Below are 13,597 nucleotides of genomic sequence, written 5' to 3'. Positions count from 1 at the left end.
CATAAAGTACCTAAAACTGGCCACACATGGACAAATTAGTATAAAGAACCAATAATACAATGTGTAATCAATAATATAACACTGTAATCAAAGTGTTTCTGCGTAATGAACTGAATACTTTTACTGTTGATAAATGTTGCTGGTTATATTTCTGAGCTTAACTTGTAATGCAGAACTTTTACTTGTACTTTTACTTCTTCCACCACTGCTGCTGGTTTCAGATTCTTAGACACGTCTCTCCTCCTCTTACACTTCCAGAACGACGTGCAGATCAATTATCAGCCTCTGGAAACTTGCTGAGTCGTGTAATCCATCACAGCGAACATTTTTGTTGTTGTCAACGTTGGTTTTTAATTTCTTGTTAATGCAGTGTCACTGCAGATTAATATGTAAATCAATAATGTAACTGGCATTAATAGAAATATGACTCTAGAAAGTGGATGATTTGTCTGCCTGACGTGAAAATCTATGTTTGAAAACAGTCTGAGAAATTAAACATTAAAACTTGCAAAAATCAACAACTCCTAAGAAGGACTTCATGAAAAAGGAGCTCATTTTATTGGTCATGTAACAACAACTAATCGTGTCTCAAAACAGACACAAAATCGTAGATTATATTTCACGTTCGTGTGTGTGAATTATCCAAAATCCCCTCTGCTGTCGTCCACCGATGCTGCGGTTTGGCTTCCTGCTCGGCAGACGTCTCCAGCAGAGGTCACGAAGGTTATTGGAATAAATCAGGGTGAGGCATTTGATTTAACAGCGTCTTTACACGAGTGGATGAGTTGGACAAACAGCGTGGGCGCGTCCGTAGACCTGCTCAGCGTCAGTGACGGTTCGGGCCGTGGCTCAGCTGCTGCCGCCTCCTCTCTTCTTCTCCGCCAGCTCCTCCAGCTGCCGCTGCCTCCTCTCCAAGACCTCCATCCTCTTGGCGCTGTTGTGCGCTCGCTCCTCAGCCCTCATCTCCTCCACGTCCTCGAAGAATCGGTGTCTGCGAATAAATCACATCTGTTTTAATGCATCCAGTATCCACCACTCTAACCACTGACAGTACACACACGCATGCATGTTTATACACTACTCATAAAAAGTTAGGGATATTCAACTTTCAGGTGAAATATATGGAAAATGTAAAAAGTGAATGCTACAGTGATATTATATCATGAAAGTAGGACATTTTAGTAGAAGCATGCACTGGTGATTTCTTCATCTTAAACAATTTATAGAAAGAAAATCTACCAACAGTGGTAGGTAAACCACAACAAAACATTTCAGTGTCTCAATAAATTGGGACGTGGCCAAAGGACGTCCACTCCTCTCCTTTCTGTGACTCTTCCAGTCTCTGTATCACTGTTCCAACCTCCTGATGACACTCTGTGACCCTCTAAGCTCAGTGAACACCTCCGTCTGAGGACTTCCTGTTTGAAGCCTCCAGTGTTGAGGTGCTGCTGATCAACTGTTAGGTGTCGTCTTGGTCTCATGATGTCAGAATGTGAACAGCAGGATGAGGAGGACTGTTTAAATACCAATTCTAACTGAAGCAGGAAATGTATTGGTGGATTCATGGATCAAACCTGTTGTGAATGTTGCTGTTAAGCTTCTTGTTAGAGAACAGCAGCTGGTGCAGAAAGTACTGAGACACTAAACAGTTGGACATGTGCATTCAAAAGTTTAGAGAAGGTCACATTAAGTTCACCTGGAAAGGTTAGAATGCATTTTAGGTTCATCCTGAAATTTCACCCGAAAGCTGAATATCCCTAACTTTTAGTGAGTAGTGTATATATATGAAAGTAAACCTGCAACTAGTTTGACTTCATTTATTTAAGCAAAAACGTCAAATATTTACTGGTTAACTGGTTATTTTGGGGTTTTGGACTTTTGGTCAAACTAATAGAGAACATCTGAAGACGCCCCATTGAATTACAGATACTTATAGGATGCATTTTCACAATTTCTGCCATTTGTTTACAGTATTATTTATCTGGGAAAAGAACTGTGCTGCACAACATCAACATCTGTTTGCAGATTAATCAACTTGTAGTTCATTTGGTGCCATTAATATGACATAATTGTTAAATATACAGCGTGGATCTGCACAGTTATCTAGGATTACATATATTCTACATGATTTGAAGAGAAATCATCATGCACAGTAATGCACTTTGTATGTAGCTGCTGAATAATGTTTGTATTTTAATGTTTAAAAAAGCTGATTAATAGGAGATGAACTGTATGCATGAAGAGCTGGGCCAGTAGAGTAAAGTGCATTATGAAACACTGTGGATTACAGATTAAAGGGATTATTATTATTATTATTATTAACCAGATGTAATAATTCTCACCTGTTAAAGAAAACAGCAGCAAGTCCGACAAACAGCGTCCCAAATAAAACTGGTTTCACGAGTCGCTTCTTAGCAGACAGATGGTGTTGCTTCATTATTGATAAAGTAGTGATAAATGATAATATAGAGAGAAATCTAACCTACATTAAATCTGACCTTTAATGGGACCGACGTGACTGCTGCCTCCACACTCGGAACCACTTCCGCTTCCTGAACACGCACCTATAATGTCATGGTAACACCTAAACCACACACACACACACTGAATATGTTAAATAATCAAATGTGTCCAAAAATTGGTTTGATTTTTTGTTTTTCAATATTATAAGTTATTTTAAAAAGCTTACGTTTGAAGCGGAACTTCTCTCCTACCGCGCTGTTGCACGGACACATATCAGGAACGGACCAAAAAGCGGAAGTTCAGTATAACTTGAGTGAAGGCTGGCGCTAATGCTAAGCTAACCCTAAAGATGCGGAGGAGCGGCTCCTCTGAAACCTCTGACCGGTTTGAATATCTCCAAACTCTGGTCACCGAGTTCCAGGACACCGACAGCGAAGGTGGGAACAGGAACACTTTTATTTTTCATGATTTATGTCGGTTAAAAGTACCTAAAAACCTGGTGGTGTGTGAGAGAAACACAAAGAGCTAATTTTATATTTTAAAGGCACCATCTGTAATATAAACAGCAGTGATTTCTAATTATTATGTATGTTACACAGCAGTATTATTGTCCATTAAGACAAGTTCAGTCACATGTCCAGTGTTGGAGGAAGTATTCAGATCCTTAATTTAAGTAAAAGTACTAATACCACACTGTAAAGATACTCTGTGCTGCAATTAAAGTGTTCCCCAAGTAAAAGTCTGTCAAATATAATCAGAGAATAAAGTGAAGTACTAGTAAAATGTCACCTGTGACTGTTTTACTGTCATATATGATATCAGAAGGTTATTATTGTTCATGGATTCATGAAAAAACAGGATTTTACTCTTAGAGTTGGAGCTTATTTTGAATAATTTAGTATCAGACTGCAGCTAATGATGATGATGATGATGATGATGATGATGATGATGATGATAATCTTATATAGAGCTTTCAAGAAGGGTTGGAAAGTGCTTCACGTACTGTAACAACTAAAATAAAATGTATAAAAAGGAAAGCTGAATCATAGGCAAATAAAACCAAAAGGAGTTGAGCAAGTTAGAAAAATTACCAGCCTGCACAAGAGAGATTTTGATTTTGAAGAATAAAAAAATATATATATATTTTGATTCTGGATTAAATATCTGATAATTTTCTCCATTAAACCATTCATGCAATACACCCATGATTATATATATTTGATATATAATCTATATTTCTATATTTGCATTCATCTTTATATTTTGTTATATCCCTTGTTTTTGAACAAATTCTTTTACCGACACTTTATTTCTCCTCTGTTGCTGTAACAAGTAAATTGTGGGATAAATAAAGTCTCTCCTTGTGTCCAAACCTCAAACTCATTATGATACATTCAGAATATTAAAACAGTTCAATGGAAAAGCAGCTAATCGTCACATGAAAGATAAAAGATATTCCTTTATTAGTCTCATGGTGTGTCACAGTGGTCAATAGAACATTCAATAAAACAGTAAATAATAAAGTAGAAACAGCTTAAAATGCTTAAAATGAAATATTTTTACATGATCAATAATCATAATAGTTGCCACTTCATTTTTTATCAATGGACTGATTATTTTAGCTGTTATTAAAGCTGTTAGATAAGGTAGTGGAGTAGAAAGTACCTAAAGTCAAAAGTATATCTGATGTATTTGTAGTGGAGAAGAAATGCATAAATGGCATGAATACTTCAAATTTGTACTTTTGTTCAGTACTTAATGAGTAAATATGATTATTTGTTAATAGTTTTATTAGTATTTTCCTTCCTGAGGGTTTTATTTTCCAGCACTTTCCTTGAAAATCTGTAGAGGGATTTAAAAAGTTAAAGTTTTAACAATGAAACTGTTTAATAATTTTATGATCCTGAATTGATATTTGTCATCTAAATTAAAGATCACTTAGTGTCAGTAAGTCTTCACATTTATTGTCTGATTTTTAAATCATATCTTGACTCATAGATTAGGATTAAGGTGCAGTTATTTCATCCCAGATTTTACAGTTGAAAATTTAACTCGTCAGCGCTCTCTGGTGGACAAACTCTGTAATGACATCACTGTTTCTAAATTACCTCACACACACACACTTTCTCATTTCTGTGCTGCTTCCAGTATGTTTGTGATGAGCTGGACTTGTCCTAGTAGTCGTTGTCTTCAAGTTGCTGACACAACTCATTTCACCACATCAGAGGCGAGGGAGCAGGTGCTGGCTAATCTGGCCAACTTCGCGTACGACCCGAAGAACATGGACTATCTGAGGGAGCTGCAAGTGAGCGACCTCTTCTTGGACATGCTGACGGAGGAGAACGAGAACTTTGTGGAGTTTGGGATGGGTGAGTATCACATCTAGGAAGTATAAATCATTATGTCTCCTCTGTTGTTTCTGTCTCCTGCTCTAAAAATGCCGTCTCCGTCACGCTCTCAGGGGGGCTGTGTAACCTGAGTATGGACCCTGAATGCCGGGACATCATCCTGCAGGGCGGCGGGATCAGCTTAGTCACAAACCGTCTGTCAAGCCGGAGGGAGGAGACGGTCCTGTCGGCCATAACCGTGTTAATGAACCTCAAAACGCCGGCGTCGCGCTCTCAGATCACCGATCCGGCCATCCTGCAGTGCATGCTGCGCTTCTCCCTCTCAGAGAGCCCCCGCCTGCGCAACCTGGCCGCCGTGTTCCTGCAGGACTGCTGCACCCAGGAGCAGGTGGCTCAGGCGGAGCAGCAGATGAAGGGACAGCAGACGGCGGTCGGCATCCCGCTGCCCGACGACTGAGGAACATTTCTGGTGTAAACGTTGCACCGTGATGTGATTGTTGGAGGGTGCTGCAGGGATTTGATCCTCATTCAGCCTCAGGAGCGTCGGTGAGGTCTGACGCTGATGTGACGGCGCTCCACTTGCTGCTGGATGGGGTTCAGGTCAGAAGTTCTTCCAGACCAAACTGAGAAAAGCGTTTCCTCACAGAGACATGCAGAAATAAGAAATAAAAACCTTCTGTGTGGCCAAAACTATGTGGACAATCAAGGAAAATCTGCAATCATGCACAGATGTTTTCAGCATTCAAACAGCTTTTTAAGAGTAAAACAGGTCTCAATCATATTAACTAATAAAATACCTTAAAAAGCATTAATAGTTTTAGATTTAAGGATTTAAACTTTCTGTTCTGGTCTGACGTTCACTCCAAGAACAAAATGCCTGAACATTTAATCTTTGATGAAATCAGCTCAGACTAACTAGCTGTTGATCTCCTCATGTTGTTGCTTGAACTGTTGATTTGTCATCGTACATTCAAAATATAAATATGAGGAATATTGTGAAGGAAACATTGCTGGTAGAAATAAATTGTCCAACTCCAGCGATATGTTGACAAAAAGTGAACGGTCTTAAAAATTCTTCTCCATCTGGGACCCAGTGCTGACTTATTTGGATGGACTCAAAGTTCTGCCTAATACAACCTAGTAGTAACTCCTGCGTATTTTCCATCTTATTTACTTATAGTAATAGTAATAATGATAATGATTGTAGAAGTTATCCTTCTCAAGCTACAGTATGTCCACTCAGTAATAACACTGGGTATAACATTATTTATTAATTTTTCCCTTATTATTCTGTACTTATATTGTCACCTTCATGAATTCTATGTTTGTTGGATCTGTAAGTGTCAGGTGTCTAGTACTCTCTATCTGCTAATCTAGGTGAGGTTCCTCCATGTTTCTTGGGTAGGTGGGAGTTATGTTAAGCTCATTTTGTGTGTGTATATATATTAAAAAAATGGAAATGTCAGTGATGGTACATACTCATTGTACTCTTCTGTCTGTCAACATTTTAAATAAAAAGAATATTCAATAATGATAATAATTAAAGCTGCAAGCAGCGTTGGAGGGCCCTCGCACCTCCGTGCACGTCGTGGCGTGCAGCAGCTCCGTCCTGTTGCTGGACTCCGACCCTTCCACGTGATAAAACAGGGATTTTACCGAACAGAACATCAGTGCTTCTCTTCTACAGCTGACTCAATCAGTGAGTTTGTTTATGTCATTGTGTTACTTTGATGCTTTTAATGGTTAGTTTGGATCCAAAGAAATATTTATGTTGCACACAACAACACAAACATACTAACCGAATGAGGCAGCAGCTTCCTGTGTTCTGTGTGGTAAAATCCCTGTTTTAGTGAATGTAGTCTGGTGTGTGTGCAGAGAGTGATATAACGACTGTTTGTGGTTAAACCAAAAGGATCTTCCAGGTCTCTCTCTGTAGGGATCCTTTCCATGATGCTGTCACACACTTAGAATAACACTCTGAGCCTGTCAGTGGATCAAACAAGCTCTTTTAGTGGACCTACTGTGATCAGGTGCAGTTGGCAGTCGACTGAGGCAAACTGGACCAATTTTTTTTTTTTTAAAGTTCCACTTTAATGTCTGACTGAGCTGCAGTGAAACGAGGAAAGCTTCAGTGTGACTGCAGGATTAGTTGATTCTGTCATGAGGAAACCAGCTGGAGGTTCCTGCAGGGAGACTCTGACCCATGTGACGACGTGACACCTCATCGCTTCACACCGTCGCATACTAAGAGCAGAAGATGGGCCGCATGTGTCGTACATCCAGATCACACACCTGAACGCAACACAAGCTGATTTGCAACGCTGCAGTAGGAAATATTACATTATAATTCTGGTTGAAATAACCCATTTTGTCACTACAATATTTATTTGAAGGTTTCCTTTAAAAACAAATGTGTCTGAGTGCTGTTCCCTTTGTGTTTAGATTTTTTTGGCCTGTAAATGCACCAGTGATAATATCTAATTATATGAAAACACACTTTGGCCGTGACTCCTCAATTTAAAAGAAGAGCTGGAGCTGGAGGCAGGACGTGGTTAGCCTAGCTTAGCATAAAGAGTGGAAGCAGGGGGAAACAGCCAGCCTGGATCTGTCCAGAGTTCAAAAACACACCTGTGAACACCTCTAAAACTCATAGACGAAAACACGTTGTGTCTGTGTTGAGTGTGAACACAAACAGAAATGTAAAAATAACACAGTGGTTTCAGGGTGAGTTACGTGCTGGAGTGACCTCATCTCACTCTTGGAGAGAAAGCTAAATAGCACATTTCTGAAAATGTTGAACTGTTTCTTCACGCTACAATTAGACAATTAAATTAAAATGACATGTCATTTTATTATATGATACATATTATAATATTATTTTTATGTGCAACATTAAATCAAATCAGATCAGCTGATACTCAGTAAACAGTCCTTGATTGTATCCCAGTATGATATGAACAGTAAGACACCAGTCTGAAGAGTTCTGAACGATGCTCTACAGAGGAACAACTACACAGGAAATCAATATTTAATTTCTAATTTAAGTTTTTATTTCAAATTATTTCAGATTTTTTGTTTGTTTGTTTTTTTGTATGTTGGATAAACCGGAGTACCCGGAGAAAACCAGTTTAAACACGGAGGAACAGATCAGATCCTAACAGACGGATCGTTCCCGTCTGTCAGGACATGAAACTGAAACTAAACCTCGTGTTTGTTTTTTGTATGTTGGATAAACCGGAGCACCCGGAGAAAACCAGTTTAAACACGGAGGAACAGATCAGATCCTGACAGACGGATCGCTCCCGTCTGTCAGGACATGAAACTGAAACTGAACCTCGTGTTTGTTTTTTGTATGTTGGATAAACCGGAGCACCCGGAGAAAACCAGTTTAAACACAGAGGAACAGATCAGAAACTGAAACTGAACCTCCGCGTCTTGTTTTACGCCTCCTTATTTTTCAGCTTCTTGTTCTTGTACTGGCGGCGGTGTTTCGGTGTTAGAGCTTTCTTGAAGCGCCTCCACAAAGATGGCTGGCCAGTGACTTGGGCCTCCCCCAGTGGGGCGACCTCATCAGTGACTTGGCCCTCCCCCAGTGGGGCGACCTCGTCACTGACTTGGCCCTCCCCCCGTGGGGCGACCTCATCAGGGACCTGGGCCTCTTCAAGTGGGAAAACCTCCTTGTTGACTTGGGCCTCCTCCTTTGGGGCGACCTCCTTGTTGACTTGGGTCACCTCCAGTGGGGCGACCTCTTTGGTGACTTGGGCCTCCTCCTTCGGGGCGACCTCTTCGGTGACTTGGGCCTCCTCCTTCGGGGCGACCTCTTCGGTGACTTGGGTCTCCTCCAGTGGGGCGACCTCTTCGGTGACTTGGGCCTCCTCCAGTGGGGCGACCTCTTCTGTGACTTGGGCCTCCTCCTTTGGGGCGACCTCTTCGGTGACTTGGGTCTCCTCCAGTGGGACGACCTCTTCTGTGACTTGGGCCTCCTCCTTTGGGGCGACCTCTTCGGTGACTTGGGCCTCCTCCAGTGGGATGACCTCTTCTGTGACTTGGGCCTCCTCCTTTGGGGCGACCTCTTCGGTGACTTGGGCCTCCTCCAGTGGGACGACCTCTTCTGTGACTTGGGCCTCCTCCTTTGGGGCGACCTCCTTGTTGACTTGGGTCACCTCCAGTGGGGCGACCTCTTTGGTGACTTGGGCCTCCTCCAGTGGGGCGACCTCTTTGGTGACTTGGGCCTCCTCCTTTGGGGCGACCTCTTCGGTGACTTGGGCCTCCTCCTTCGGGGCGACCTCTTCGGTGACTTGGGCCTCCTCCAGTGGGGCGACCTCTTCTGTGACTTGGGCCCCCTCCTTTGGGGCGACCTCTTCAGTGACTTGGGTCTCCTCCAGTGGGACGACCTCTTCGGTGACTTGGGCCTCCTCCAGTGGGACGACCTCTTCGGTGAGTTGGGCCTCCTCCTTTGGGGCGACCTCCTTGTTGACTTGGGTCACCTCCAGTGGGGCGACCTCTTTGGTGACTTGGGCCTCCTCCTTCGGGGCGACCTCTTCGGTGACTTGGGCCTCCTCCTTTGGGGCGACCTCTTCGGTGACTTGGATTTCCTCCAGTGGGGCGACCTCTTCGGTGACTTGGGCCTCCTCCAGTGGGACGACCTCTTCGGTGACTTGGGCCTCCTCCAGTGGGGCGACCTCTTCGGTGACTTGGGCCTCCTCCAGTGGGGCGACCTCTTCTGTGACTTGGGCCTCCTCCAGTGGAGCGACCTGGGACTCCTCCGGAAGGGCAACCTCCTCTGCGACAGAAGTGTTTTGTGGTGCATGGAGGTCAGTTGTGATCAAGTTGTTTACCTTTGAAATGGGGGGTTTTCCAATCTGCTCACACACCTGGAGCATCATTGGGTTTTTGTAGGTATCAACTTGTTTCTGCAGTTCATGCGTCTTCAGTTTGAAGACCAACAGAGAGTCTCTTTCGCCTTTCAGCCTTTCTTCCAGGCTCAGGACTTTGGTGACTCTCTCATTAAATTCAAGCCTGAGTTCCTCCAGTTCTTTTTTCAGGAGGTCAGCTCTCTGCCTTTCAGCTTGGACTTGATCTGTGAGATCTTTGATCAGGTCGTCTTTGTTGTTGTTCGACCCGTCCAGGGGCTCGGCTGCGAGGGCTGTGGAAGAGAGACTCTTGATTTCTTGTTTGAGCCTCTCCACCTCCTTGTCTAGATCGAACCTCAAGCTCTGCTGCTGCTTCAGTTTCCACTCTGCTTCTTCACGCATGTACTTCTCATTGTAAGAAGTTTGCTGCTCCTTACGTCTCAAACCTCTTTCATAGTGAAGGTCGGTTAGGGCTTTCTGCAGACGCTGGTGCAGAGGTGGATTCCTCCCCCCGTAGTATGAAGATGACTGGCCACCCTGGTGGTTCTGAGATGACTGGCCACCCTGGTGGTTTTGAGATGACTGGCCACCCTGGTGGTTTTGAGGTTGCTGGCCACCCTTGTGGCTTTGAGGTGGCTGGCCACCCTGGTGGTTTTGAGATGACTGGCCACCCTTGTGGCTTTGAGGTGGCTGGCCACCCTTGTGGCTTTGAGGTGGCTGGCCACCCTGGTGGTTTTGAGGTGGCTGGCCACCCCGGTGGTTTTGGGATGACTGGCCACCCTTGTGGCTTTGAGGTGGCTGGCCACCCTGGTGGTTTTGAGGTGGCTGGCCACCCCGGTGGTTTTGAGATGACTGGCCACCCTTGTGGCTTTGAGGTGGCTGGCCACCCTGGTGGTTTTGAGATGACTGGCCACCCTTGTGGCTTTGAGGTGGCTGGCCACCCTTGTGGCTTTGAGGTGGCTGGCCACCCTGGTGGTTTTGAGGTGGCTGGCCACCCTTGTGGCTTTGAGGTGGCTGGCCACCCTGGTGGTTTTGAGATGACCGGGAATCCCAGTAGTACTGAGATGACTGGCCACCCCGGTGGTTTCGAGGTGACTGGGAATCCCAGTAGTACTGAGATGACTGGCCACCCCGGTGGTTTTGAGGTCGGCCGCCACCCCGGTGGTTTTGAGGTGGCTGGCCATCCCCGTTGATTTGAGGTTGCTGGCCATCCCCGTTGTTTTGAGGTGGCTGCTCCCTCTGGGTGTTTTCATGAGGCTCTCTTGCATCCATCGGAGCAGGAGAGACCTCATTGGACTCCCAATCCATATTTTCGACAGCGCTGCTGCCATCAACAGGTAGTGTAGCTAGTAACTCCTGTTTTTCATCCTCCAACTCCATGATCTCTCCCCAGGTGAGACCCGCAGGCAGCATTGCCTCGACTGGACTGCTGTTGGCTTTCATTGATCTTCTTAATGGAACCGATCGCAGTTGTAACGGGTTGTCAATGGTTGTTGAAGTGTTCTTCGAACGGTGGTGTGTCTCGGATGTGTTCTGAACGTGTATCTCTCTCTGTCTATCTCTCTCGTCTATCTCTCTCTGTCTATCTCCCTCAGCTCAGTTTGGGTTTCGTCTCTATATATATCGTTTCAACATTCTGGAAGCCTCTGAGGTCATCAAAGACACCTTTATTCTGGTTCTAATTCTCAGCCAACATTCTGGAAGCCCCTGAGGTCATCAGTGACACCCTCAGCCAACATTCTGGTTACTTACAAACTTGTTTTTGTTTGAAAAATTGTTTTTCCAGTATTGTTCAGCACATAGAAATATCTCAAGACAAGATATCTCAAGATATCCTTCATGCTTTTAGCTAGAAACTCCATTGAAGCTTTAAAACGTTCATCATCTCTCCCTCTTTCAGCACATACCTCTGCTTCCTTTGTGCCATTCACCACTTCATCACAGTCGTCTTTAAAAATTTTTTTTAACTTTTTACATGAGTGTGTATGTGGCCGCGCTAGAGTGGGTGACATCATCGCTAGAGTGTGGAGGAGCGGAAAAATCACATGAAACTTTTGTCTTTAACTCGCTGGTTTGGCCGAACCGTTTCACTCACAGTCACAGTTTATCACTCAAAATGTAGCTTAAGTCTTTGGACACGCAGTCATGTGACTCACAACACACAGAAACGCACGCAGCGCGTCCCACGAGCCTCGGAGTGATGGGAGCACCGACCGAACGCCTCATTGACTGCCATGTTAAAATGACAGAGGAGGGAGAGAGAAACACTTCTCTTGCGCTCATTTCACCAGATAGACCTCAGATTACATCTACATGTTCAGGAGACTCTCTTATGTCCACTGGTCTGCACTTTATGGCTGTGACATGGACCGTTTTCAGTAAAACCTGCATTTTCAGGGCAATGCAATAAAAAAAAAATAATCAGGGCATTATATGGAATTTTTCACCACGACTGAATTTTGTGTTTTCGTGCATGTTTAGGCCCCCAAAATGCAATTCATTGGGGAAAAGGAGGAGGAGAAGAAGAAGAAGAAGAATAAGAAGAAGAAGAATTCCTTGCATTTCATATATTTTTTCAGCCCCTACCTGCTCGAGGCCTATGAGGTCCGTACGACTCGACTCTATGAGGCCCGTTTCCTCCCTTGCACATTTTCCCCCCACGCAGTTTCAATAGGGTCCTCGCACCGCTTGGTGCTCGGGCCCTAATAATATTTCATATTTGCTATTTATTTTTATTAAATCTAAAGAAACGTTGGTATTTAAAAGTCATAAAAAGCCTTAAATTAAAGAAAAGTCATAAAAAGCCTTAAATCTAAAGATACGTCATAAAAAGCCTTAAATCTAAAGATACGTCATATAAAACCTTAAATCTAAAGATACGTCATATAAAACCTTAAATCTAAAGAAACGTCATAAAAAGCCTTAAATCTAAAGAAACGTCATTAAAAGCCTTAAATCTAAAGAAACGTCATTAAAAGCCTTAAATCTAAAGAAACGTCAGAAAAAGCCTTAAATCTAAAGAAACGTCATAAAAAGCCTTAAATCTATAGAAAAGTCATAAAAAGCCTTAAATCTAACCTGCCCTGGTAAAATTCAAGCACTTTTCAAGGCACCTGAACCAAAGATGTCCAGACTTTTTACCATAAATGTGAAAACTAAAGTTGACAGAATACCTTAAAGGGTCTTTTTGTCCGGTTGAAACAGGAAAGAGATTTGAGGGGATATTTTCAGGGTTCATTAAAGTCTTGAAAGTTTGGAGAAATCTTAACTTTAACCAACCGTGTTTTCAAGGTTATAACACAACACAATGTGGTGTTTCAGGCTCAGAATCACGTGTAAACCAAAAAATCTTTTAATATTTGAAATGAAATAAATAAATTTGTTGTGCCACGATACACATTCACTGCTTTTTTTCTTAAACTTTATTTGTCACATTTACAGCAACGAGTAAGATTTGATCATAAAGGCCTCGGGGGTCTGGAAAGTTTTGGTTTAGGTGCCTTGAAAGTGCTTAAATTTTACTCTTTAACAGCTGAACAAACCTTTAAAATGTCATTGTGAGCTGTAGCGTTGAGCTTTTCCTTTATTGTCCACATAGTTTTGGCCATGCGGTGTATTTATAGAGCGACATAACTTTTAATCTAATGTTGAAATTAGGTTATAAAACACTTTAACTAAGATTCCTCTTTTCAGCTGTTGTGCTTTTTCTCACCACATGAGGGAGACTGGACAGTTTTTTTTTTTTAAATTAGAAGCTTGAGATTAATACAGTGGCACAAAAACAGGAGTCGACATTTTAATTGTCACTAAAAACAGTAGTTTCAATATCTCCACCCCTCCTGTGGCTCGGAGGTGATTTCCTACGACCCCATTAAGGCCGTTTCTTGCACTTGGCGTTCCCTTTTTTTTTTTTTTAAACAGTTAATCCAAACC

At 43.0% G+C, this 13,597-nt stretch overlaps 1 protein-coding gene and 1 long non-coding RNA gene across 2 annotated transcripts; one reads left to right on the top strand and one right to left on the bottom strand.

Moving 5' to 3' along the window:
• Positions 1 to 535: 535 nt before the first annotated feature.
• LOC139220335 (uncharacterized) lies at positions 536 to 2,487 on the bottom strand. The gene is made up of 2 exons (XR_011585756.1): positions 2,343 to 2,487; positions 536 to 991 (listed from the first exon to the last, which is right to left on the bottom strand). It is a non-coding gene; the product is annotated as an uncharacterized lncRNA (long non-coding RNA).
• Positions 2,488 to 2,794: 307 nt separating this feature from the next.
• Positions 2,795 to 5,514, top strand: armc7 (armadillo repeat containing 7). Its single transcript, XM_070852347.1, has 3 exons — positions 2,795 to 2,900; positions 4,689 to 4,832; positions 4,925 to 5,514. The coding sequence occupies exons 1-3, from the start codon at positions 2,813 to 2,815 to the stop codon at positions 5,266 to 5,268; spliced, it is 576 nt and encodes a 191-aa protein (XP_070708448.1). The 5' UTR covers positions 2,795 to 2,812; the 3' UTR covers positions 5,269 to 5,514.
• The last annotated feature ends 8,083 nt before the right edge of the window (positions 5,515 to 13,597 follow it).

Source organism: Pempheris klunzingeri, chromosome 20 (genome assembly GCF_042242105.1).
Source record: "Pempheris klunzingeri isolate RE-2024b chromosome 20, fPemKlu1.hap1, whole genome shotgun sequence".
NCBI classification, from domain to species: Eukaryota; Metazoa; Chordata; class Actinopteri; order Acropomatiformes; family Pempheridae; genus Pempheris; species Pempheris klunzingeri.
The sequence above is the reverse complement of the archived record's forward strand: the minus strand, read 5'-3'. Positions and strand labels throughout refer to the sequence as shown.

Excerpts from the sequence above, each read along its gene's own strand:
- armc7 (XM_070852347.1), top strand. The coding sequence starts at position 2,813 with ATGCGGAGGAGCGGCTCCTCTGAAACCTCTGACCGGTTTGAATATCTC. Across the intron at positions 2,901-4,688 it reads CCAGGACACCGACAGCGAAG|AGGCGAGGGAGCAGGTGCTG; the intron begins GTGGGAACAGGA and ends TCACCACATCAG. Across the intron at positions 4,833-4,924 it reads CTTTGTGGAGTTTGGGATGG|GGGGGCTGTGTAACCTGAGT; the intron begins GTGAGTATCACA and ends TCACGCTCTCAG.